General features: G+C 39.9%; 1 protein-coding gene across 1 annotated transcript in view; it reads left to right on the top strand.

Moving 5' to 3' along the window:
• Positions 1–26,306, top strand: part of LOC111161023 (kinesin family member 4A) — a 114,175-nt gene that overhangs the window by 43,558 nt on the left and 44,311 nt on the right. Inside the window, exons 8-15 of the mRNA XM_022524466.1 lie at positions 647–763; positions 1,379–1,554; positions 6,861–6,922; positions 15,037–15,169; positions 16,828–16,886; positions 16,999–17,104; positions 21,609–21,665; positions 22,692–22,877. Coding sequence (XP_022380174.1) covers positions 647–763; positions 1,379–1,554; positions 6,861–6,922; positions 15,037–15,169; positions 16,828–16,886; positions 16,999–17,104; positions 21,609–21,665; positions 22,692–22,877 — 896 coding nt within the window. The remainder of the gene's footprint in view (positions 1–646; positions 764–1,378; positions 1,555–6,860; positions 6,923–15,036; positions 15,170–16,827; positions 16,887–16,998; positions 17,105–21,608; positions 21,666–22,691; positions 22,878–26,306) is intronic.

The raw sequence follows: 26,306 nt of genomic DNA, 5'->3' as shown, positions 1-26,306 counted from the left end.
AATGATCCCAGGGTCCTGGGATCGAGCCCCGCATCGGGCTCTCTGCTCATCAGGGAGCCTGCTTCCTCCTCTCTCTCTGCCTGCCTCTCTGCCTACTTGTGATCTCCACCTATCAAATAAATAAATAAATAAAATCTTTAAAAAAAAAGAAAGAAAGAAAGAGCATAGGACTTAAGTGAGATCCTGAAATGGAATGTCAGGCCTACAACTCACCAGCTGTTTGACCTTAGACAAGTCAGTGAACCTCTGTGCTGGTTTCCTTATCTGTAAAGTGAAAATGATAGTAAAAATAGTTTAGCAAGATGACAATAAAAAATAGCTGTTCATCTAATTTCTCCATGTTAATTTAAGGATTAAATGTGATAATGGATGTAAAAAGTAAATATACAAATGCTGTTGTCATGGTGATAGTTATCTGTGTGTCTACTTTGTTTCCATGGGAAAGGGCAAGAAGTGCCAGCAAATTCAGTGTGCATATCCAACATTTAGACCTTTGTCCTCAGAAAAGTGAATAGGATCAAGAAGTTTCCTTAAGATTGATGATGTAAGATTTCTGTAGGGTTTTCATTTTAAGCAGGTATATATTTTATGCAAGTATATGTTCGATACTTTACCAAGCAATGTAAATTTCCTTTCCTGCTATTAGGTATTAATATTAACCGAGGCCTCCTGTGCTTGGGAAATGTAATCAGTGCTCTTGGAGATGACAAAAAGGGTGGCTTTGTGCCCTACAGAGATTCCAAGTTGACTCGACTGCTTCAAGGTAAGCCCAAAGTTTCTCAAAATAAGAGAGTGACCCAGAATAATAGTGCTGAGAATGTGAAGACAGGACAGGTAAACAGATTTTTGGACTATCACATACAGAGCTGTCTAAATGATAAAGAGCTTTGAAATAGACCTGTTGGCAATCAGGCTTCTATGATAATGGAAAGATGTCTTCATCTATGGCTTTGAGAGCCAAGAAATCTATAGAATGACAACTGTGCTTAGTCCTCTCTCCCTGAAAATGAATCTGATTACTGTTTATTAGTGCCCGTTAAGCAGAATTAAAACCTACCTAGAGGGGGCATCCTAAGAATGTTTAATTCTAATAGTGGCTCCTAACTTACTCGGGTCAGGCCCCAGTTATTTTAAATTGATTAAGTGCTGAAATCACAATCTTAATAAGGGGGACACATGGAATAGGATTCTAAACTATATCATTTACACATCAAAAATTTTAGTATTTTTCTATCAACACAAATAGGAAATTTGCAGATTCTTAAGAATTTTTTTCTTAGGATTTAAGAGCTCTGAGTTTGAAGCCACCAACCCAAATGGTCAGCTTTGCTTACATCCTACTTGTTTGCTTTTATTTCCTCCCGTTGTTCTTTTTCAGATTCTCTGGGAGGTAATAGCCATACTCTTATGATCGCCTGTGTGAGTCCTGCTGACTCCAATCTAGAAGAAACATTAAATACCCTTCGCTATGCTGACAGAGCAAGAAAAATAAAGAACAAACCTGTTGTTAATATTGATCCCCAGACAGCTGAACTTAATCATCTGAAGCAACAGGTACAAGAGCCTTAAAATTTGTTGGGAAAAATTATAAGTATGTGAGTGGAATGATGGATCTTCTGTTTCTCAGCTTCTCTACCAGAGGTTTAGAGATGATAGCTAAGCATTCTGTTAGTTTGGGAAAATCGTAAAGTAATTCCTATTGACATGTTTATCGTCATATGTAAGGTTTGAGGGTAGCATTAGAGATTTCGCTGACAAAGAAGTGAGCAGTGAGAGATGAGGCAAGAGAGGTGGGCAAGAATCAGATCATGAAAGTCCTTATATGACCTCATAGAGGATTTGGAATTTAACCCGAGAGCTGTAGGGAGCCACTGAAAGATTTTAAGTAAGTGGGGACACGGTGAAATGTGTGTTTTAGGGAGATCACTCTAGCAAGCACAAAGAAAGTAGATTAGAAGTGGGTATGACTAGAAGTAAGAAAATAAATTACACCAGTACCCACCCCCTTATCCATGGTTTCACTTTCCACAGTTCCAGTTACCCATGGTTAACCATGGTCTGGATGCAGATGATTCTCCCTTCTCATAGATTGTCAGAAAGTTAATAGTAGCCTAATGCTACATCACAAGGCCTGTGTCATTCACCCCACTTAGACACTCAACTCAGATATTTTATCATCTTATATCACAAAAAGGGTAAGGACAGTATCTCGATAAGACATTTGTGGGGGACCACGGTCACATAACTGTTATTATGGTATACCATTATAATTGGCCTATTTTATTGTTAGTTATTATTGTCAATCTCTTACTTGCCTCATTTTGAAATTAAACTTTATCATAGGTATATAGGTATAGGAAAAAGCACTGTACATATAGAGTTCAGTACTAGCCACCATTTCAGGCATCCACTCAGGGTCTGGGAACATATCTCCCACAGATCTGTTGTGGGCTATTATAATAACCCAGGTGAGAACTATGGCCTGAACTAAAGACAGTAGCCATAGAAATAAAGAGAAGGGTGCAAATTAGAAAGAAAAATTATTAGAGCTTGCTTAGTAACATTTGATATGGAAGGGAGAATCAAGGCTTTTCTCGGGTTTCTTGCTTGGACAACTGTTTAAACGGTAGTACCAATCATTGAGTCAGGGCATACAGGAGGAAAAACAAAGTGAGGTGGGAAAATGGAAACAATGAGATTCACTTTGGGGCATTTTGAATTTGAAGAGCTTGGGGGACATCTGAGTACAGTTGTTCAAACATAGCTGGCCATGGGTTTAACGTAGAGAGTTCTGAACAGATTTGAGAGTCATTAGCATTTAGATGGAAGCTGAAATTATACAGTGGACAAGATCAAAGAGTACATGGTGCATTCAGGGTACTTGGTAAATATTTGCTGAATGGGTGAATGGCCAAGAAGAGAAGAAGGCCAAAGACGAACTCTGGGGATACAGCAGTATTTAAGGAATGGGGAAAAGAGGGAAGACACAAAGAGAGTGAGAAGGAGCCAACAGGTAGGAAGAAAAGCAGTGATATCATGGGAGACAAAGGAAGAAAGTTTTGAGGACCATCAAAAGTACAAATTTATAAAATGTAAAGATAAGGACTGGAAAGTGGTTGGTTGGTTGGTTGGTTGGTTGGTTGGTTGTTTAAGCAACAAGGTGACCTCAGTGAGAGGAGGGTCAGGGGAATGATAGGAGGAGATTGTTGTGGGCTAGTCAGTGAATGCTGGGTAGGGAAGTGGAAGAAGCTGGTAGGCTCTTCTTTTGAGAAGGCAAGATAAAAGAAGACAGTAGCTAGGTAGTCAAGGGCCAAAGGTTATAGGTCTGTTTGTTTTTAAAAATATGCAAGAGACTTGAACAAGTGAAAGAACCAGTTGGAAGAGAGTGAAACTGAGAATAGGCACTAGTTGCTAAGGGATCATCTCTAAGTAGTTGAGATCCTGAGCACAAATGAAGAGGGATTGGCTTTAGACCAGCAACAGGATACCTGCCACCAAGACTGGAAGGAAAGAGGTTAGGATAGGAAGAGTACAGTGATGGTAATTTAGAGGGAGAAAAAGGGAAATTGAGGGATTTTCAGCCTGACAACATTTACCTTCTCAGTATAGGAGGCAAGGTCATCTTCTAAGAACAAGCAACCAGATAATAGGGTAGAGGGATTGAAGAGGCCACAGAGGCTTGAAATCGTGGAAATGGAAGAGGTAGCAGACAATGCATATGCATCTGTGGTAGTATCCATGCAAATGGTTGTGTAACAGCTCAGTGACTCTGGTAGAGGAGATGAAAAGGGAGGTAGTTAGTTGGACTGATCCAGGCTTGGGAGAGGGGTCAAGTTTTCTTGCCTTCCAGGGTATAGTACTCTTCCCACACTGCACTGCTTCCCAGCTATGAAGTGCTTATTCCGTCTCTGGCCTTCCTCCTTGGTGATAAGAGCTACTATTTAGTTAGTCTAAAGCTTCCCCTTCCCTTCTCTTCCTCTAACTCCCTCCCTCCTAGGGGTCACTGTAGAAAATACAAGTAATTTACCTGTTAACAGTATCATCTCAATTATGAAATACCATACTCTGTTCTGTCCCTCCATTTTCTTTCATGTGCATTATTATTGCCAAGAACACTCTTCTTCCTAGCCATTTATTTGTTCATTCATTCCAGCAATAAATCTATATTGAATGCTACTATGTGCCAGGTACTATGCTGGGATACGTGGCTGAACAAAGCAAACATGGTTTCTGCCTTCGTGGAACTTAAGGCCTAAGTGGGAGAAGCAAATGCCAAATACATAAGCATACCAACATATCATTTTCTAAAATGAGATTGTGTGCTATTATTAGGGTAGTATGACATTATAGAACAGGGTCTTCTGCTATGTATCGAAGCTGAGAAGTCTTCCCTGAGGTAGCAATGTTGGAATTGAGATCTGAGGGACTGACTAGGACTTATCTATGCAGAAAAGAAGGAAGAGGCTTCCAAAGAAAAGAAAAGGCATTTGTGGCTAAGTATAGTGGTTAAGAGCATTGCACGGCAGTCAGACTGCCCACATTCGGATGCTGGCTTTATAACTCACTGGCTATGTACCCTGGCCAAGTTCTCTGTGCCTCAGTTACCCTAACTATAAAATGGAAATAATTGTGGTGCCTGGGTGGCTTAGTTTGTTAAGCGTCTGCCTTCAGCTCAGGTCAGACCCCAGGGTCCTGGGATCCAGCCCCACATCAGGCTCCCTGCTTCTCCTCCTCCCTCTGCCATTTCCCCCTGCTTGTGCTCTCTGTCTTTCTCTCTCTCTCTCTGTCAAATCAATAAATAAAATCTTTGAAAAAAAATAAAATAGAAATAATTGTACCTGCCTCGTAGGGTTTTTGTGAGGGTTAGATGAATTAATACACAGAAAACACTTAGAGCAGTGCCAGGCATATACCAAGTCTGAAAAGGTCCTGATTTAGGAAGGCATATAGTGCATTTGAAGAACTGAAGAAATGCCGGTGTGGCTAGAGCAGAGGGAGCCAGGAAAGTGTATTCCAATACGAAGACTGGAGAAGAAGCAGAGACCTGATAGAGGCCTGGATGATGTTAAAAATGATGTTAAGCAGGGTGGTAACAGTGACAATTTCCATTTTGAAATGATGGTCTGGCTACTGTGTAGAAATGAATTATAGTGGAGCAAGAGTAGATTCATCGAGAAGATGTTAAGAAGTTACTCAGTGGTCCACGTGAGAGATAAATGGTGGCTTGGACTTAGGGTGGTGGTGGTGGTGATGGAAAGAATTGACCAGTGGCTTAGATAAGAGGATGAGGGTTTGGCACCCAGATTTCTGCATGTGAAACTGCACGTTCCCTGACCCGGAGCGCACTAGAAAAGGACCAGGTTTCGGGATAGCAGACAGCTAAGTGGGACTATGAAGTAGATGAACATAAAGCTCTAAATTCAGAAAGATTTGTGTTTGAGATAAATTTGGGAGTCACTACTTTATAGATGGTAATTGAAAGCATTAGACAGAGAGACTTCAAGGAGAGAGTATAATATAAAGCAAGAAGACTGATACTGAACTTTGAGGATTTATCATCTAAAGGACAATTGGCACAAAGATTAACCAAGAAAGAGCCTTAGAAGATCAGCTGGAAGTGTAGAAGGAAAGGCAGGAAAGTATGGTGTCCGGTAAGCCACATGCTAGCAAACAGTGAAGTAAAATGAAGACCGAAAAATGCCCATAGGTTATAGTGACATGCAGATCATTGGTGACCTTAGCAAGGGTTGTTTCAGTGGAATGCTATGGGCAGAAATCAGATTAGAGGATTCTGAGGAGCAAGTGCAAGGGGTGAACAAAAGGAAATGGCGGCAATGAGTTTAGACTGTTCTCTCAAACTTTGTGAAGGGGAAAAGTAGGGCAAAAGAGGAAGTGGGATTGAGAAGGGTGCTTTTGCTTTGTTTTAAGATGGGAGAGACTTGAACACGTTTTAATCTCTTTGTTTAGATTTTATTTATTTATTAGAGAGAGAGCATGTGCGCATGCATGAACAGGGGGGGAAGGACAGAGGGAGAGGGAGAAGCAGACTCCCCCCACTGGGTAGAGAACCCAACACAGGGCTTGATCCCAGGACCCCAAGATCATGACCTGAGCCGAAGGCAGACGCTTAACCAACTGAGCCACCCAGGCGCCCCGAACATGTTTTAATCTTAATAGAAATGATCCTGTAGAAATGGAGAAGTCAAAGATATAGAAGAGAGAAGGGATAACAAAGTATGATCAGGAGACAAGAAGAGTTGGGATCCAAAGCATAAGCAATGAGATTGGTCACAGGAGGCAGAACAGCTCCTCTATGCGTCATAGGAGGGAATGGGAGAGGATCGTTGTTTGCACACTCTGGTTTAACATCCAACCCCAGGAAGCTTCTTTTTGACACTTGTGGAATTTCATTATCTTGCTTCTTCTCAGAACTCTAAAGTACTTAACTGTACTTCATGAACTGGCATCCTCACTCCTGTATTGTTTCTTACCATTTCAAGCCATAGGCTTATCATTGTAAACTTGAGAATAAAACATGAGAGTTTACTCACATCCCCCTCATGTTACCTAGCCCGGTGCTGAGTTTGGTTTTTTTAAAACAGATGCTCAATAAAAAGTCATTAAGACGCTCAGATAAAAGGGACAGCTCATCTTATAAGTACTAGTCATTCATATAATGCTGTTTGGACTTTTGTCACTGAATCAGCAACCCTGATGCTTTCCATGATGCCTAAAATATGCCTTAGATTTCATAGGTATCAAGTAAAATTACACTACAGCTAATTGTAGTAATTTAGCGGATAAGGGATAAGTAGCTTTTGATCGGTGATTAGCTGACTATTTTTCTTTGCTTTTCCCAGGTACAACAGCTACAGGTTTTGTTGCTACAAGCCCATGGAGGCACACTGCCTGGATCTATAAAGTAAGAGTCATAGATTAATTTTAAATGTACATTTTAGCAGAGGCCATTTCTCCTGATGGTTGTTTCCCCCGATATACTCAAGTTTCTGGCAGCACTTAGTATCAAGGCAGGGAGCTTGTCAAACTTGCTAGTTAGCTTTGAGGCCGCCTGATGTGGTAGAAAGAACATGGGTTCTGGCCTCAGAAATTTATTAATTGGAATTCTCCTGTGAAGAAGAGCTATTTCTTCCTATTTATTTATGTATTTATTTCCATATAGACACATGTGACACATTTTACTCTATGGGTTAACACCCAGTACTACCATTATTTGTCTTATTGCTCAAATTGTTTGTGCTTTGTCCAGTAGGAGCTCCTTCAGGATGGTTCATATTTCTTTAATATACCCTTTAGTAGTTTTTTCGTGGTTTTTTTTTTTTTTAAGATCTGTTCATCCTTTCTAGAGAGAAAGAGAGAGAGTGTGTGTGTGTGGTGGGGGACAGGGGCAGGTGGAGAGGGAGAGAGAATCCTCTGACTCCCTGCCAAACACGGAGGCCCACGTGGAGCTCTATTCCAGGACCCCGAGAACAAACCCAAACCGAAATCCAGAGTCTGCAACTCAACCAACTGAGCCACCTAGGCTCCCCAACCCTCTAGCTTTTAAGCATTTCCAGGAGATGTCCACACCCATCTTGTATTTTCCTTGCCCCAGTTCTAGAATCAACCATATCTCAAGAGAGCCCTGATTTTTTTTATTGGAAAATATTGCTTAGAAACCCACTCTGGGTGCTAGGTATGCTTATTGTTACTGGGGTGTCACTGAGTCCCTCTCAGCAGGTAGAACTAGGAAATATCTGTATACCTAGTAATGCACACATACGCTCACATGTATATTTTTATATCCCATCTGTATATACATTAAAAGCCATGATTTTATACCAATACCTATGATACCAGTCCAACACTACAGAGTTCACTTTAGCCTTCCTCCTCCCCTTATTTATAACTCCTTTTCCCAACAGTGAGAAACCAGCTGCAATCTCTTTTCTTACTTGTTCAGTTCTAGTATACATATAAAGTAGTTTCAGAATTGCTAGGCCATACCCCGGTGAGAAACACTTTTATGAACTAGATTACATTTATGTACAGTTCTTTTGTCTTTAGGCTTAATGTATCCAGGCAAGATACTGGTTCCCACAGTTACTGTTTGTATTCCATTTTAGGTTTCCCCCTACATCTTCGTTGGTTTTAACTGTTTGTTTATATTCTGAGTATGTGAAGGATATATGAAATACTATGATGCTCTTAAGAGTCAGAGTTATACAACAAGAAATACTCAACAGTGAAATGTGAATCAAAACCACAGTGAAATATCACCATATACCCATGAGGATCACTAATATAAAAAAAAACTGAGGGGCACCTGGGTGGCTGAGTTGCTAAAATGTCTGACTTCAGATCAGGGTCCTGGGATTGAACCCAATGTCTGGCTCCCTGCTAAGTGGAGAGTCTGCTTTTCCCTCTGCCCCTCCCCCTGCTCATGCACGCTCTCTCTCTGTCTCTCTCTCTCTCAAATAAAATAAAATCTTTTAAAAAAACTGAATAACAAATATTGGCAAAGATATGGAAAAATAAGAAGCTTTGTACACTGCTGGAAAGATTGTAAAATGATATAACTGCTATGGAAAACAGTATGGAGGTTCCTCAGAAAGTTAAAAATAGAACTACCACATGATCCAGCAATCCCACTTCTGGTTATATATCCAAAATAATTGAAAGCAGGGTTTTAAAGAAATATCTGTACACCCATGTTCATAGCAGCAATATTCGCACTATTCTCAATAGGCAGGAAGTGGAAGCAACACAAATGTCTACCAGTGGATGAATGGATAAAGCAAATATGCAAATGTGTGTGTGTGTGTGTGTGTGTGTGTGTGTGTGTGTGTGTAGTGAAATATTATTCAACCTTAAAAGAAGGAAATCCTAGTACATGTTATAGCATGAGTGAAACTTGAGGACATTATGCTAAGTGAAATAAATCAGTCACAAAAAAATACTGTCTGTTTCCATTCATATGAGATACTTAGAGAAATCAAATTCATAGAAACAGAAAGTAGACTGGTGATGATCCAGGGCTGGGGGAGAGGGGCAAAAAGGGAGTTGTTTAATGGGTATAGGGTTTCAGTTTCACAAGATAAAAGTTCTGGAGATCTGTTTTATGACAACGTAAATGCACTTTATTCAACTGTTTACTTAACAATGGATAAGACAGTAAGTTTTATATGTTGTTTTTAAAGATTCATTTATTTATTTTAGAGAGAGACAGAGAGCATCCACTAGTTGGGGGAAGGGACAGAGGGAGAAGGAAGGAATCTCAAGCAGACTCCCTGCTGAGCATGGAGCCTGAGGCAGAGCTCGATCTCACGACCCTAAGATCATGACCAGAGCTGAAACCAAGAGTCAGACGCTTAACCATTTGAGCCACCCAGGCACCCCGGTTTTATATGTTTTCACACAATTTTAAAAAGGAAGAACCCACAGGGGCACCTGGGTGGCTCAGTGGGTTAAAGCCTCTGCCTTCAGCTCAGGTCATGATCTCAGGGTCCTGGGATCGAGGCCCGCATCAGGCTCTCTGCTTAGCATGGAGCTTGCTTATTCTTCTCTCTCTGCCTGCTTCTCTACCTACTTGTGATCTCTGTCTGTCGAATAAATAAATAAAATCTTTAAAAAAAAAAAAAAGGAAGAACCCACAAAAGAACTAGAGGAAAACATAGGGCAAAGGCCTATGTCCATATAGGTGAACATAAAGAACAGTGTAGAAATAAAAGCAATGGCAGGGGGCACCTGGGTAGCTTAGTCAGTTAAGTGTCTGCCTTCGGCTAGGGTTGTGACCCCAGGGCCCTGGGACCAAGCCCCATGTCAGGCTCTCTACTCAGTGGGGAGGAAGCCTGCTTCTCCTTCTCCCTCTGCCATTCCCCGCTTGTGTTCTCTGGGTCTATCAAATAAATAAATAATAAAATACTTTAAGAAAATACACAAAAGCAATGGCAGAAAACTGAAAGAATAGACTTGGGGGACACTGGGAACAGGGGGTTGTGGAATGGGTGTAAGTTTCAGTTTTGCAAGATGAAAAATTTCTGGAGATCCAGTGTACAATAATGTGAATATACTTAAGACTACTGAACTGTATGTACGCTTAAGAAATGGTGAAGATGGTAAATTTTGTTACATGTTTTTTATTTACCCCAATTTTTTTTAAATACTCAGGGAAATGTCATTTTCTCTTCATCCCTGCTATCCTATTCCCATCGCACCCTATTTTTACCACTTTTCTCCTTTCTTTGTATTTAACCAATCTCTTTAGTTTCTGGCTTGACCTTCCTATATTTCTCCTGTACAAATGAGCATATACTTATATATATTTTTTCATATCCTCTCCTTATATGAATGGTAGTATACCACAGATAGTCTTTGTGGCTTTCCACTTCTCAGCATTTCCTGGAAATCACTTTTACTAGTTCATAGACATCTTCCTCACTTTTTCACAGCTGCATGGTATTCTTCTTAGTGTACACATGCCAAACATATTAATTCAATGACTTTTCCTATGTATGGATATTTAGGTTGTTTCCAGTATTTTGTAATTACAAACATTCTGCAGTGAATAACCTTGTGTTATTCAGTTTTCATGTTATTAGTAGTTTATCTTCAGGGTAGATTTCTAGAAATGGGATTGCTGAGGCAAAACATAAGGGCTTGTGTGATTTTGTTAGATATTGCCTTATTGCCATATTCCCTTCCAGAAGGGGTGCACCAGTTTGCATTCCCAACAACAGCATATGAGAGCGCTTGTTTCCCCAAGGCCTCACCAGAGGATTGTGTTGTCATGCTTTTTCTCTGCCAATCGCATAGGTGAGGCGTACTATCTCAGTATCTTGTTTTAATTTTAATTTCTTTAATTATGAGTGGATTTGAGCATTTTTTTCATATGTTTCAGGGCCACTTCTATCTCTTTCCGATGAGCTATCTGTTCACATGTCCCATTTTTTCTATCAGGGTTTTTGATCCTTTGGACCTTATTGAAAAAATTGTGATGAAATATACATAAAATTAAATTCACCATTTTAACCATTTTCAAGTATACATTTCAGTGGCACTAAGTATATTCACACTATTGTACAGCCATCACCACCATCTATCTATCATCTAAAACTTTTTTCATCCTGCAAAATTGGAAGTCTATACCTGTTAAACAATAACACCCCACTTCCCCCTCTCCCTTCAGTCCTGGCCATCACCACACTACTTTCATTTAATTATTTTAAGCACTTCATATGAATAAAATCATGTAATATTTGTCCTTTCGTGACTGTCTTGTTTCACTTAGCATAATATCCTCAAGTTTCATCCATGTCGTAGCATATGTCAGAATGCCCTTTCTTTTAAAGGCTGGATACTATCCCATTGTACATATATACCACATGTTTTGTATCCATTCATCTGTCAGGGGACACAGATTACTTCCACCTTTTGGCTACAGTGAATAATGCTGCCACGAATGATTTAAGACCCTGCTTTCAATTCTTTGGGTATAGACCCAAAGCTGGAATAGCTGGATCATATAGTAATTCTATTTTTAATTTTTTAATAAGATTGCCATACTATTTTACATAGTGGCTACCCCATTTTGCATTCCTACCAGCAGTGCCCAAGAGTGACAGTCTCTTCAAATCCTTACCAAACACTTGCTATTTTCTGTTTTTACTATTATTTTTTTAAAGATTTTATTTATTTATCATTTGAGAGAGAGAAAGACAAAGATAGCGAGAGAGAGAGCACGAGTGGGGAGGAGAGAGCGTGAAGCAGGCTCCCTGCTGAGCAAGGAGCCTGATGCAGGGCTCAATCCCAGGACCCTGGGATCATGACCTGGGCTGAAGGCAGCAGCTTAAGTGACTGAGGCACCCATGTGCCCCTCTGCTTTAAAAAAAAAAAATAATAGCCACCCTAATTCTGGCCCTTATTTTTAACAGTTCTTTATATATTCATGATGTTAGTCCTTTGGCTGTAGTGTGTGTTGTAAATATTTTCTCCTAATTTGTTCTCTTTTTCTTTGTTTATGGGGCTTTTGTTACACAAAAATTTTTAATTTTTACGTAGTAAAGTTAGTCAAATTTTTTATTGCTTTCTGTTTTTTTTAGCAGCTTTATTGATCATGTAATTTACATACCATAAAAGTCACTTGCTATAAGTGTATAATTCAGTGGTTTTCAGTAAATTTACAGAGTGGTACAATTATCACCACAAAATCCAATTTTTCCCCTTTTTTTTCTTTTTTCTTTTTTCTTTTTTTATTATATTCAGTTACCAATTTATTAATGTATATATATATATTTTTTAACGGACTGATCATTTCTTTTTTTTTTTAAGATTTTATTTATTTATTTGACAGACAGAGATCACAAGTAGGCAGAGAGGCAAGCAGAGAGAGAAGAGGAAGCAGGCTCCCTGCAGAGCAGAGAGCCCGATGTGGGGCTCGATCCCAAGACTCTGGGATCGTGACCTGAGCCGAAGGCAGAGGCTTTAACCCACTAAGCCACCCAGATGCCCCTCAAAAATGTATATTTTAAGAGACATTTCAGGATGACTGGGTGGCTCAGTCGGTTAAGCGTCTGCCTTTGTCTCGGGTCATGATCCCAGGGTCCTGAGATCAAGTCCCACATCAGGCTCCCTGCTCAGGGGGAGTCTGCTTCTCCCTTTCCCTCTGCCCCTCCCCACTGCTTGTGCTCTTTCTCTTTCTCAAATAAAAAAAAGAAACCTCTCATAAAGGCCTTTTACAAAATGTACAGTTCATATAAATGGATTTTTTTCGCTTTTTGTCCTAGGATTATATTCTTTTCTCTTTGAATGTGAGTCATGGAAGCTTTTGCATTAATTTTCTGTGAACATTTATCAATTTGCACATGCTCAGCTAACTTGAATTCCAAGCATTGACCATTAAATAGCCTGCAAAAGAGGAAACACTGGCTTTCCATTGTATTTCCCCCCATTTAGAGAAACCTTGGAAATTTTTAGAAGGAGAAAACTATTGAGTTTAAAGTATCATTACTTTGGAGCTTGTCAACTTTCATAAATGATGCATGGAAGTTTTCAGCTTAATAACAATAAGAAAATATCAAAGCAATCTAAAATAACACTAAATTTGCCAATAGTTTGTCTTTATAATCCACATTTTAACTGAACGTTCTTTCATAAGAGTCTTAAATTCTCAGGGCGCCTGGGTGGCTCAGTCAGTTGAGTGTTCAACTCTTGATTTCGGCTCAGGTCATGATCTTGGGGCAGTGAGACCAGCCCCGTGTATGCTCTGCATTTAGCCCCCTGCTTGTGCACTCATGTACACGCTCCCTCTCTCTCTCTCTAACATAAACAAAAATCTTTAAAAATTTTTTTTAAAGATTTTATTTATTTATTTGACAGACAGGGATCACAAGTAGGCAGAGAGGCAGGCAGAGAGATAGGAGGAAGCGGGCTCCCTGCTGAGCAGAGAGCCCGATGCGGGGCTCTATCCCAGGACCCTAAGATCACGACCTGAGCGGACGGCAGAGGCTTTAACCCACTGAGCCATCCAGGCGCCCCTAAAAATTTTTTTAAATTAAAAATAATTTTTAAAAAGTCTTAGTAAATTCTCAGTAGTATAACATTAGACCTTATGGTGTGGCCTTGCTATTAACTTTGTGATAAAGAGCATGTTAAGATTTTCTGTTAAAAATTCCTGGAGGTCTTAAGCTGGGTGAGAGGGCATCTATTCCTGAAATCCTTTTCCAGCCTTTATTGAGATTGGGAACAGCTGTTCCCTGTCCTTTTTTTCCTCTTTATTATAGCCTTGGCAACTATTCATTTTTCCCTTCAGTCTCCTTCAGATCCAAATTTTCATATTTCTTCTGATCTTTTTTCACCAGTCCTATTTTCCAGTCTTTTGAACAACAAATCCCAGTGGATTGCAAAACAAACAAAACAACAAAAACAAAAAACAAACTTGATGGTCTTTTCCAAGACCATCTTGTTGGTCTTTTCCGTTAGTCTGGAACTGACATCAAGTAATCTGCATAAGTTCCAAAGGTTCTTATCTGTATGTATTCCTTCAAGCTATTTCTGTCCCTCCCTTCCACCCCTACTTGATATGGACACCATTGTTGCCACCACCCACACTAAGCAATTTAAAATTGATAGACAAATGAACAAGAGGTTTCAAGCAAGGCAGACATTTAGAAGGGAACATTTATGGAGAGTTGTGAAATGTGCTCTCGGTGGCCACTGGTCATTACATCAACTTTCTGACTTCTTAAATGCTATTTCCCTAAACTTCAGTAAATAGGTAGCTGACTTATATTGATAAGGTTAAATTTCAGCCCCGAGCAGTGTCACTTCTACCTCCTCCTTACCTCTTCCTTCCTTGCTTCCCTAATCTTTAATGAGAGATTGAGAGGGAGTTTCAGCTACAGAAGGAGTGTGAAGAGGAGGGAGACAACATGCATCTTAGCTATAGTTAGTCTTCACTTCTTTTGTTTGTTTTTATTTAAATTCAATTAACATATAGTGTATCATCCAGTGACCCCCCCCCAGCAACCCTCAGTTTGTTACCTATGATTAAGAGTCTCTTACAGTTTGTCTCCCTCTCGATTTTGTCTTGTTTTATTTTTTCCCTGCCTTCCTCTATGTTCATCTGTTCTGTTTCTTAAATTCCACATATGAATGAGATCATATGATAATTATCTTTCTCTGATTGACTTATTTTGCTTAGCCTTCACTTCTTAACTACATGGCACAAATAGAAAGATCTTAAACCAAGAGCCAAGGGTAGAGGTTAGTCATTTCTGTTGCAACCGTGGCTGGCTCTGAATTATTACCTTCCCGCAAAGCATTAATTCAAAGTATTTCAGGCATATATTTCTTATTCATTCAATATATGACCTGACTGGAAGGATAGATTGGAATGGACCCACTTTTTCCCAGACTTTTGGGGGTTAATTTTAAACCAACTCCCCACACCTAAAAGGTCTATGGGATATATTTTTATCTACCTTTGATATAGGTATTATTAACAGATCTGTTTCTAATACATTTCTTTCTTTGTTTTAGTGTGGAACCATCAGAAAGTCTACAGTCCCTGATGGAGAAGAATCAGTCCCTCATAGAGGAGAATGAAAAATTAAGTCGTGGTCTGAGCGAAGCAGCTGGTCAGACAGCCCAGATGTTGGAGAGGATCATTTTGGTGAGGCCCCACAACTAAGCCACTAGCAATCTGGACGTTTACTAGCTTTGGTTTTGGAAATATTTTCCGTTATGAGAGACGAGTTATGCAGAAAGAAATGGATTCATAGTACCGTATCCTCCATGGAGCCCCTCTAGGGTAGACACATGGGCTTATAATCAAACATACAGAAAAGTTGAAAGAATCATATATATCCTATATATCCACCACAGAGAATCCACATGAATCTGATTTTAAAGTAGATTTGTTCTAAAATACCAACCAGAGAGAAAAGAACCAGATCCTTCTGTCACCGAAAGTCCTGCCTAATCATTGTCTGTAATAGCAAGTAACTGTCCCCTTAGTAAGATTTTAGGTCTTCTCTACCTCCCTTCCCCTAATGTCACATTTTGTACTCTGTCCTAACAGCTGCCATGGTGAGCTAGAACAGCTGGGAAATTAATGTTAATTCCTTTCACATACGGTTAATTTCCAAAGAGTGGATCCCTATATAACTGATTTCTCCAGTTCCATATCCTACTACCTGTCTGATAGTAACCTGAATCGGTGCGTGCCGGCTCTACCACTAACATTTTTCTACTAGTCTGAATACAACTCAATTTTTAATAGCACAGCTGTTGCCAAAAGCAAAAATGAGTTTCCACCAAAATGTGATTGAACATCTGTAATTTATACACCTTCATGCATCTGTGTGCTCTCTAGTCAGGGAGGCCTAAGCTGCTTAAAGATTCTTGAAAGAGGGCCAAATCCCATATCCATTGTCCATTGCTCCTGGAACGGTGAAAATGAGAACTAGAGGATTTTTATATACAGTTTTCTGTCTCTAGTACTGCGTTCTATGCCTTTGAAGTAACTCCAGAAGCTGCATCTCACACATGTGTGCTTATGGCCAATGTTAACAGACAGCACCTGTTACTCTAGCCACATACCCCTCTGAACTTGGCTACGGGGAAGGCTTATTGCTTGATGTCCTGTTAGAATGTCAACAACCACAACACTGTTGTCCTCTATAAACTGTCTTTCCCTAATCTGTTGCAGCATCTTGCATGTTACAGATACTGTGATTGAGATAAAATGGAAATTATCAATCACCCTTCCCAAAATGTATCTCCCTCTGCCATATTCTTATGCCTCACCCTTTTTCTTATTTTTTCTTACTAAAACCAGCCTACCATATCAGATAGTGTAACTTGAAAAAAAAAAAGCTCAACTCATATGAGGCCCTTTTATGTTTTCAGTGCCCTTATGCTAGGGCTAGGGAACAGTAGAGCGTAGGAGGCAGTTTAAAGTAAGTGGGTTTTTTTTGCAAACAGCAGGGAGTAGTGTGCCAGGAAGTATTGCTTTTCCCCCAGTTGCAAAGTTCTATATGGAATTAAGGCTTCACACTCTACACCATAGTCTGAGCTTCATGGCAAGCCTAAGACCCAGCTGCTTGGATGCTATTTTCAGTAGCTCATGTTGACTGAAGGGCTAATTTCCATGACTGTTAAAAAAAAACGTCATTTCTCACTAAATCACCAAAGCCCACTGAATCCTCGATTACAGCAAAGGAGGCAATTTCTCTACCCAGGTTTTAATGCATAGAAATAGGAGAGAGGGCACAATTAGGTGAGGCTGTCCGGCATCGCCACTGATGATCTCCTGGGTCTCTGTTGCAGACAGAACAAGCGAATGAAAAGATGAACGCCAAGCTGGAGGAACTCAGGCAGCATGCAGCGTAAGTTTCATACCAAATGTCTGTGAGTGACCTATAACCTTAGTATATAATCATCAATCCTCTGGTCTTTGCAGTATGATTAACCTTTGGGTTCCTCTGTTTGAATTGTCAGCCTCAAAGTGGATCTTCAGAAGTTAGTGGAAACTTTGGAAGACCAGGAATTAAAAGAAAATGTAGAGATAATTCGTAACCTACAGCACGTGATTACCCAGCTATCGGTAAGCCAAGGCGGGGCAGTGTAAATAGACATATTGCTTTCGTTTGTTTCACTTGTTGCCTATACATGTGTCCAACTCTGTGCCTTTGGCTTTTGCCGAAAACAACTAGATTGTGAGCTGTTCGAGGACAGAGATCATGGATCACTGGGTACGATCAGAATATTAAATTGTTCAATCAAAACACTCATAGCTTACATATGCAATGGCACATTCAGATTTCAGTACTCTACTTGAATGCTGGACACAGCAACAGAGCAGTTGCAAAATTGCCCTGTAGCATGGCGGCAGTCATTGACTTGTGTAGTGTAGGCTAACTTAACAAGAGGCCTTGTACCACACCTCAATTCTAAACACACTGGGTTCTGACAGATAACTTAGAGCAACCAGGGAATACCATAGCTCTCCTTTCTAACCAGTAATAAATTAGTTTAAATGATCGTTCTGTAAATTCCAATTTTTATTTATTTTTAGAACTACAATGGTAGTGGGGGAGGGGGTAGGCAGCGGGTATTTCTTGTTTTTCCCAGAAGAAAAATTCTTACAATCCAACCACCCTAAAGACCTTTTATCTTTGGGTTCCTTCTCTAGCTTAGCCCTTAGGCATATATACTTTTTTTTTTTAAGTTGAAATCATATTATGTTAAGGGACCATGGTTGATTAAGGGGTTATGGTTGGTTTTGTTCCATCTATAGCCTCTTGTTTATCATTCTGAACCCCTGACATGTTCATAAATGACTGGTGGTAATTTCTAGTTCTTGGGCAGAGGCTTTAACTCTATCAGAACAGTGATTTCTCCATTTCAGCTCTTGCCCGGTGTTTTCTAGACTTGTCAGAACGGTATCACAGAATCAGCTACACCTGTATTTTACTCTGAAAGAGTCAATTTTAAAAATATTATACATTCTTGTTGAAGGAAGGGTTAGGATGAGTTCCAATAAACTAAATGAGTAAAGTCCCCGAAAGACTAGAAAGCAGTGTTTTGGAACAAGTAGTACCTTTCAGAGCTGTCCCAAGCAGTCTGAGATTACAGCTCATTTGTCCAACACACAGACCACAGCAGTTGAGAACCTGGGCTCCAGAGCCACACAGACCCTGGTTAAAACCCAATTCTGCCACTCACTAGCTGTGTGACCTTGCTAACTACTGTATTAATGTCAAGAGAAAATAGTTTAAGTGACTCCAAAAGAGGCTAAAGGCATCATTCAGCTGAGGTACTCAGGGAGCTCCTGAACTCCAGGTAACTCCCTGAGTCAAAGCAGGATTAGAGTTTTGTAAGGTGAGAAGCAAGGGGATGGGGTGTCCTTGTGGTTTGGCTCAGGTAGCAGTTCTGTGGTTAATTGCCGCAAAACTTCTGGTTGGAGCCTGTTCCAGTTTTTGTGCCTCTTGCTTAAATTAAGAACAATGGTGCAACCCCATCCTGCTAACTGTCCAATTATTTTCAGAGTCCTTCTTGCAAGCCTTGTAGTTTGTTCTTTGGTTAAGGTTCACAGGTGGGAGAGGTGGCAAAGAAGGGGGAAAGGAGGCAAGGAAAACTAAGAACCCTCTCTTTCTGTTTTAATCCTTTTACATCAGCAATATGAGCAAAGGGTGATTAACTGCCTGGAAAATTCAGGAAGTCAGTACAGGAGAAACTGGGCTCTAAAAAATGAATAGAAGTTTGTCACACAAAGAGGAAAAGACAGCCTATATAAAAAGGTATATGCCAAAGCAAAAAGGGATGAAAGTTTAGAACATAATAAGGACTTCATTGTGGCTAAATTATAGAGTGTATGCCAGAGAATGGCTATCGCAAGGTGAAATTTCACCATCGATAATTCCACTTAAATATAGCTGAAACATCTGATGTCTGAACACCTTGTGTGAGCTGCCTCAAAATTAAGATAATCTAGGTTGTGGAACCATACTGGAGCTGAAGCTTAAATGATCACAAAAGAGTGACCCAGGACACCATCATTCATGGCCACCACACCGATCTTAGAGGATTTCCCACCACCTCATTTCTGGGGCTTCGAGTCACATGGGGAGGATGAAGGAAACCCATGGAAACCAGTCGTTAACAGAAGAGAAGGCATATCCGCAGTGAGGATCTGGTGATATGACTGGTGCCTGGCGTGCCTCTAGAGGGAAGTCGCTAGTGGTGGCTGACTCACAGGGACTCTGTAGAATCGCTGAATCTGCCACGAAAATTCACTTGGCGCCTGAAACGAGAAGGTACTAAAGATTGCCACAAGCTGATAAAGCCCTTCCCTGGCTTCCCTCCACTAGCACAGTTAGGCAGAGTAAACCCCTTTGCCCACGGCTCCTGCTAGACTCTTGAATCAGAGTTCTCCATGTCTATTGTTTGGGGACCCTCCCAGCTACATATTTTTTGGAAATATACAACAATGTATCCTGTGGCTTTTATTAAGACTCACTACAGTGAAAGCAAAATGTTTCAAATATAAGTGCTTGTGCCCTTCGTTCTGGATTAAAACTATTTTTATTTTAAGTGACAGGTGAACACCCCCTTTTTAGTGATGAAGGCAACCGTTGTTCCCAAATCTTCCCCCTGGGGCTTTAAGCACTAAACTGTACCATTTCTTCCTTTAAAACACAATTCAAACAAACCTCCTTGCTATAGTCACCTGTGAGGAAATTCATGCAGTCCTTTCACTTCCCACAAAATCGAATTTTATTGTCGCTGTTTTTACCCCCTCCTCTAAGACCATTTCCATAAAAAGCATCTTGCATGCCCAGTAATGGTATGACCTACTGCCTCCCAGTGCGAACTTCATATGGGAGGGTATTGCTGGTTAATATAATATAGCTCAGTGTACCCTAGCTTGTTTCCCTGACCATCGCCTTCAGCAAATCATGTATTTTTACCTTACGAGAGGTTCTCCATTGCAGCCTTAGAATGAGAGAAAGGCTGTTAGATTGAAATAAATCCTATTGTCATGTATTTGTATTTAGGATTATGAAGGCAGAATCCTACCATGTTCATGTAGAACATGTCACCAAAGCTTAAACTTTCACATTACAAAATTTTATTGGGCCACAGACCAAAAGGTAAACCCACAGTAACATGTCTTCTTCAAAGATTAACCCATCTACTTTGATCCTAACCCTCTGGAAGGTACTAGAAAAAAGTCTCCAAAAGCCAGTGTTACAGGCTTTGCTAATCTAGGATAGGTCTATAAGTAGGCCATTTACTGAAACTGAAAATAGGGGAGGAAAAAGGGGTAACTGTTAACCTATAGTATATTGAAGTGCTGTTGTTCCAGAAGAGTCTCATGTCTGGCCCTTTGAAGATCATGAGTATTGTGATGATGAGAAGGGATGTGGGAACACTGGAGATTCCTCTGAATTTTCTTTGAGTCTCACTGATTGGGAATTTCTGGGCAGGGAAGTACTTTACAAATAGCACTTAACTAAGGGCCTCTTTGCTCCTCGCCTTGAAGGTACTGAGATTCAAGTTTCAAAAACTATGTAATGTTTCACTGGACTGATCCAGACACTCTGTGTGCTAACCCTGAATTCTTTCTTTGCTGTTGAGCCAATAGCTTCTTCACCTGTGACCTCTTTAATCATGTGACTTCCTGGAAGGAATCCTTTCTTCCCAGGGCTTGCAGAATCACTTAAACAGAAGTGGTAATCCATACAGCCCAATGCCAAATAAAGCCTAACTACATTCCAGTGGGGGAGAACAGAGCTCACTCGTATGACAGTCTATGAACAAATTGGTCCTAATACATGGTTTTAGGTTCCCCTTTTAGATGGTTGTTCCAATGCCCAAAAGAGGAATAGCCCTTCTCTGGAAAGGAATCCGTGCTTACTCTTTCCCTTCAAGTAACCACTACCTGGAATAGCTGTTGTATGATTGATTGGTTCTTATGTATATGAGGGAGAAAAGCTGCAGGATCTTTGTCTGACTTCATGAGCACATCTTTCTGGGGTGTCTACCTGTGGAATGTATCTCCTAGTGTAGGCTCTTGCTACCTCAACTGACTATAAAAACAAACAAACAAAAAATAACCTTTCATTCTATTCACTTTTCTACTGCATTATCTTTATTTCATATGTCTGTTTTTAGGGTGGTATGTCCATGAGAACTGGCTAGACCCATATATCATAGAGGTAAACTTGGTGGTAAAAACAGAAAGAAAGAGTAGAGTCTATAAAATGGGTTAAACTTTGGCCTGTGAGAACGGCTAATGTTTCACTCCGGACGATTGTTCTCTGACAGAGCAGGAGAGGTGCAATAAATATGTCAATTGCCACATGACCTCCCCCCCCACTTTTTTTTTTAACAAGTACACAATTGACCTTATAACAAGGATAGACTTAAGAGGTGGGAACTGGCAATCTGTGGTTTGGGTGTATATATACCACAAAATGGGTCCAGCGCCTTAAACAGTCTCTACATACACTTGAAAAAAAAAAACTGAATAAGCAATATAAAATCCACTAGTAAGCTTCAGTTCAGAGTCTCTTCCTAAACTGAAACATCATTTGTCATTGCAGGATGAAACTGTTGCTTGCATGGCTGCAGCCATTGATACTACAGTGGAACCAGAAGCTGTAAGTAATCGGCTTTGTGTAGAACTAGGAGATTTAACTGTGCCATTTCCTGTAATGTATCACTCAGCTGAGGAAGAGCATCCCCGATTGCTACCATCGTCCATAGAATACCTTGGAAATCCAGAAATCTTGAGTGTAAATGTCAGCTTTGGAAAACCCCTAAATTGGATAGGCTCCATCTCTAATAGTATAAATTAGTGTAACCGGTGATGGATGGCAGGGCATCTCAAGGATGTCATTTTCCTTATTTGCAATCTGGCTTACAGATTCCTTGTTAGATGCTAGTATCCTGCATCTGCTGTCTAGCAAGTTAGAATGAGGAAAGGAACAAATCAGGAAATTTTGGCAGAGTCGAAAATGCATCAGAGAAGAGACGTGGGAGAGATCTTTTTTTCTCATCATACTTTTTCTGTGGATGGGATGGTTAGGAGCTAAAAGAACCAAGGAGAATATCTGGAGTGTTTGAGTTGCAAGAATAGATAAAATATACTAGATGTTGGCTAAAGGTTATAGAGTAAAGTCAGAATGGAAGGCCAGACAATGGTTTGCTTGAGACATCTTTTTCCCCCCTAATATAAACATGTATCAGAATTTTTCATATTCTGAAAGAAGAAAGATAGGAGATAAATCAGGTGCCACAGGTGAGCTCTGTGAGAATAAATGAAGCCTCTTCTCCATTGCCATCATTCCTAAAGTGCCATTTCCAGAAGTCTTTCTCCCGTAAAGTCCCCTTAGAATGAGATAAAAGCTAAGAAATGTTAGCCTGATCAATAAAGGAAAGAGCAAGAAACTTAGTGTGCTCTAGAAGGGTCAGTTAAAGGATATAAGAAATAAGGTGCCGTGAGCACAGGGAAATAGCCTAGGCTCAATTCATCTTATATGTTTAATGCAAATCTACAAGAAGCCATATTTTTAAAAGAACGGTGGTACTAGTAATGGAGAGGTGGTGTGAGACCTGATGAAGCAGGACCTAAGGAACTCCAGTGGCTTCTTTCTCTTACAAATCATTATCCTGATCTTTTCTAGCAAGTGGAAACCAGTCCAGAGACCAGTAGGTCTTCTGATGCTTTCACTACTCAGCATGCTCTACGTCAAGCTCAAATGTCTAAGGAGCTTGTTGAGTTGAATAAAGCCCTGGCACTGAAAGAGGCCCTCGCCAGAAAGATGACTCAGAATGACAGCCAGCTACAGCCCATTCATTTCCAGTACCAGGTAAGATATTTGCTAGAGCAGCATTTGTTCATGTCTACCATCTCCCTTTAATTGTTTGGAAAGAGAACAGGCACACTGTTGGTGCTATTTGTGATGATGATGAGACAACATAATGAGCGTTGGTTTTTTTGTTTTGTTTTTTCCAAAAATGATACATTCAGGATAGGGAACCTGCCATTTTGTTTCATTTACTCTAATACCTTGCCTTATGCAATGGGTATTTAATAAATAGTTTGATAACATAATAATAAATGTAGTCCCTACTTGTGGAGAAATTTTGTTCTAATAACTATACTGAGAGTCTAAGAAAGATAGATCTCTTAGTAGATGGCCTTGGTTATAATGTGAATTAGGAGGAGACTTATAATGGGTATCATTTGACTGGGCAAATGGCTAGACTGTTTTTCCTAGTGGTAGTTCTAACTGGCCCCTGCTTATTAATAATCAGGTCTTTACTGAAAGACAAGTCTTTGGCTTTCAGGTTATTCCACAGAGTTACCCTTGCTCCAGACCTTATTTTCCACTGTAGCTCAGTGTTTCCCATCCACCAAGTGATGTTACCAGTGCTGGTAGAGGAAAGGGTGGATTGTTTCCCTATCTAGTCATATCCTACCATCCTCAGGTCCTGTATGCCTGTATCAAGAAATCATGATCGTGTTCATGTGTTTCTACCACCAGCTCCCCTAAATTTCCATAGTAAAAACAAGAAAAGTGTTTCTCCTAAATAATTTTTAACGCTTTTTTCCCTTGGGGTAGAGAATTCCCTTTGGGTATCCCAAAATAGTAACTGAGTTGCCATTAGAGGTTTTATTTCCTTTTTGTCTTAACATTTTTTTAAACTTAATTTTTTGTTAATGTCAGATGCATATATATCATTTGTAAAAGCCAAACGGGGCGCCTGGGTGGCTCAGTGGGTTAAGCCTCTGCCTTTGGCTCAGGTCATGATCTCAGGGTCCTGGGATCGAGTCCCGCATCGGGCTCTCTGCTTGGCAGGGAGCCTGCTTCCTCCTCTCTCTCTCTCTCTCTCTGTGTGTGTGTGTGCCTCTCTGCCTACTTGTGATCTCTCTCTGTCAAATAAATAAATAAAATCTTTTAAAAAAATTAAAAAATAGGGACACCTGGGTGGCTCAGTTGATTAAGCAGCTGCCTTCGGCTCAGGTCATGATCCCAGTGTCCTGGGATCGAGTCCCACATCGGGCTCCTTGCTCATCAGGGAGCCTGCTTCTCCCTCTGCCTGCCATTCTGTCTGCCTGTGCTTGCTCTCTCTCCCTCTCTCTCTCTGACAAATAAATAAATAAAATCTTTAAAAAAAAATTAAAAAATAAAAGCCAAACAGTACAATAATCAGAAAAATAAAACCAATTTGTGCCCTACTACTTTCTCCCCTATTCCCTAGGCTTATACTTTAAATTTTTTAAGCTGTTCCTTCTGACACTTACCTTATTTTTATAGATAAGAGTTGGTAGTATAATACATTAATTTGAAAATTTTAGACGTTATTGCAAATCAAAACCTCAATGAGATATCACCTCATACCTATCAGAATGACTAAAGTCAAAAACACAAGAAACAACAAGTGTTGGCGAGGATGTGGAGAAAAAGGAAACTTCATGCACTGTTGATGAGAATGCAAACTGGTACAGCCACTGAGCAAAAACGTATAAAATTGCTCAAAAGATTAAAAATAGAATTACTTTAGGGTCACCTTTGTGGCATACTCAGTTAAGCACTGACTCTTGGTTTCGGCTCAGGTTGTGATCCCAGGGTCCTAGGATGGAGCCCCACATTGGGCTCCCTGCTCAGAGGGGAGCCTGCTTCTCCCTCTCCCTTTGCCTACCATTCCCCCTGCTTATAGTGTCTCTCTCTCTTTCTCTGTAAAGTAAATAAATTTAAATCTTTTTTTTTTTTTTTTTTTTTTTAAAGAGGAAAAACAGGAGCGCTTGGATGGCTCAGTGGGTTAAATCCTCTGCCTTCGGCTCAGGTCATGGTCCCAGGGTCCTGGGATCAAGTCCCACATCAGGCTCTCTGCTCAGCAGGGAGCCTGCTTCCTCCTCCCTCTCTGCCTGCCTCTCTGCCTACTTGTGATCTCTGTCTGTCAAATAAATAAATAAAATCTTTAAAAAATAATAAAATAAAATAAAATAAAATAAAATAAAAAAGAGGAAACAAATTCTTATTGTAAACAGTACCTTTTCATCACATGTAAATCACTCTGAGAAATAAATGTAGTTTCTTGTTCTAAGTATTTTTTTAAAGATTTTATTTATTTATTTGAAAGAGAGAGAGACACAGCGAGAGAGGGAACACAAGTAGGGGGAGTGGAAGAGGGAGAAGCAGGCTCCCCACTGAGCAGAGAGCCCAATGCAGGGCCCGATCCCAGAACCCTGAGCCAAAGGCAGGCACTTAACGACTAAGCCATCCAGGTGCCCCCTAAGTATTTTTCTTTTTATCATTGAAGAATTGCTATAGAAAAACTTGAGGAGGTATAGGTTCTGATTAATGAAGATTGTCATGAGTTCTAGTAAGCCAGGACTCAACTCGCTTTGTGGAATCAGACAGTTTTGACTAAATGTGGCATATATTTAATGAAAAGATACTATTCCTCACCCATCCAATTGGTAAAATTTTGAAGTCTTATAATATGAAATATTGTTAAGGGTTGTAGGGACAAGAGTACTCTCCTACTTAGCTAGCAAGAGTATAAATTGGAATAGCCACTTTAGAGGAAAATTTAGCAGCAGTATCTATGAAAATTAAAAGTGTATACCCCCGTGACTCTGTAATTCCACTTGTTCTTACCCTAGAAAAACCTTGCACATGTGCACAGAAGGCATGCACAAGAATATTTCATTATGGCAAAAACATGAGTTAGATCTATATGCAATGATAAAAATAAATCTCTAAGACTGGAAAAAAGCAAGTTACAGAATAATATATACATACAGTGTAATTCTACTTATCTTTGCACAATTCAATAGGTACACACTCACAAGTATGCACATGTATATGTGTGTATGTATATATTATTTTTCTATCTACATAAATACTCTAGATATTTGCTACAATGTACTTATGTATTTATTATATATATATATATACACACACACACACACACACACACACACACACACACATAAAGGTCTTTACGTATATGTGTGAATATCTAGAAAAAATGTCTGAAAGATCTGAATTAGGCTGATAACCATGGTTAGTTCTGGATAGGGGACTGGAATTTTGGAAGAGTAGGGCAGCAGAGGGAACATGCCCTTTATATGTATTATCTGGATTATTTTTTACCACAGTGTTTTCTTGTGTTACTTCCCTAAGTATACACACACACATTATTGCCAGTTGAAATATGCAAGGTAACTATAAAGCAATGAGATTGATTTTCATTGGGTACTAGTGTGGCTCAGGAGATTTTGTGGA

This window comes from Enhydra lutris, unplaced genomic scaffold (genome assembly GCF_002288905.1).
Source record: "Enhydra lutris kenyoni isolate GAN:26980312 unplaced genomic scaffold, ASM228890v2 scaffoldscaffold81, whole genome shotgun sequence".
NCBI lineage: Eukaryota > Metazoa > Chordata > Mammalia > Carnivora > Mustelidae > Enhydra > Enhydra lutris.
This window is presented reverse-complemented; position numbering and strand designations above follow the sequence as displayed.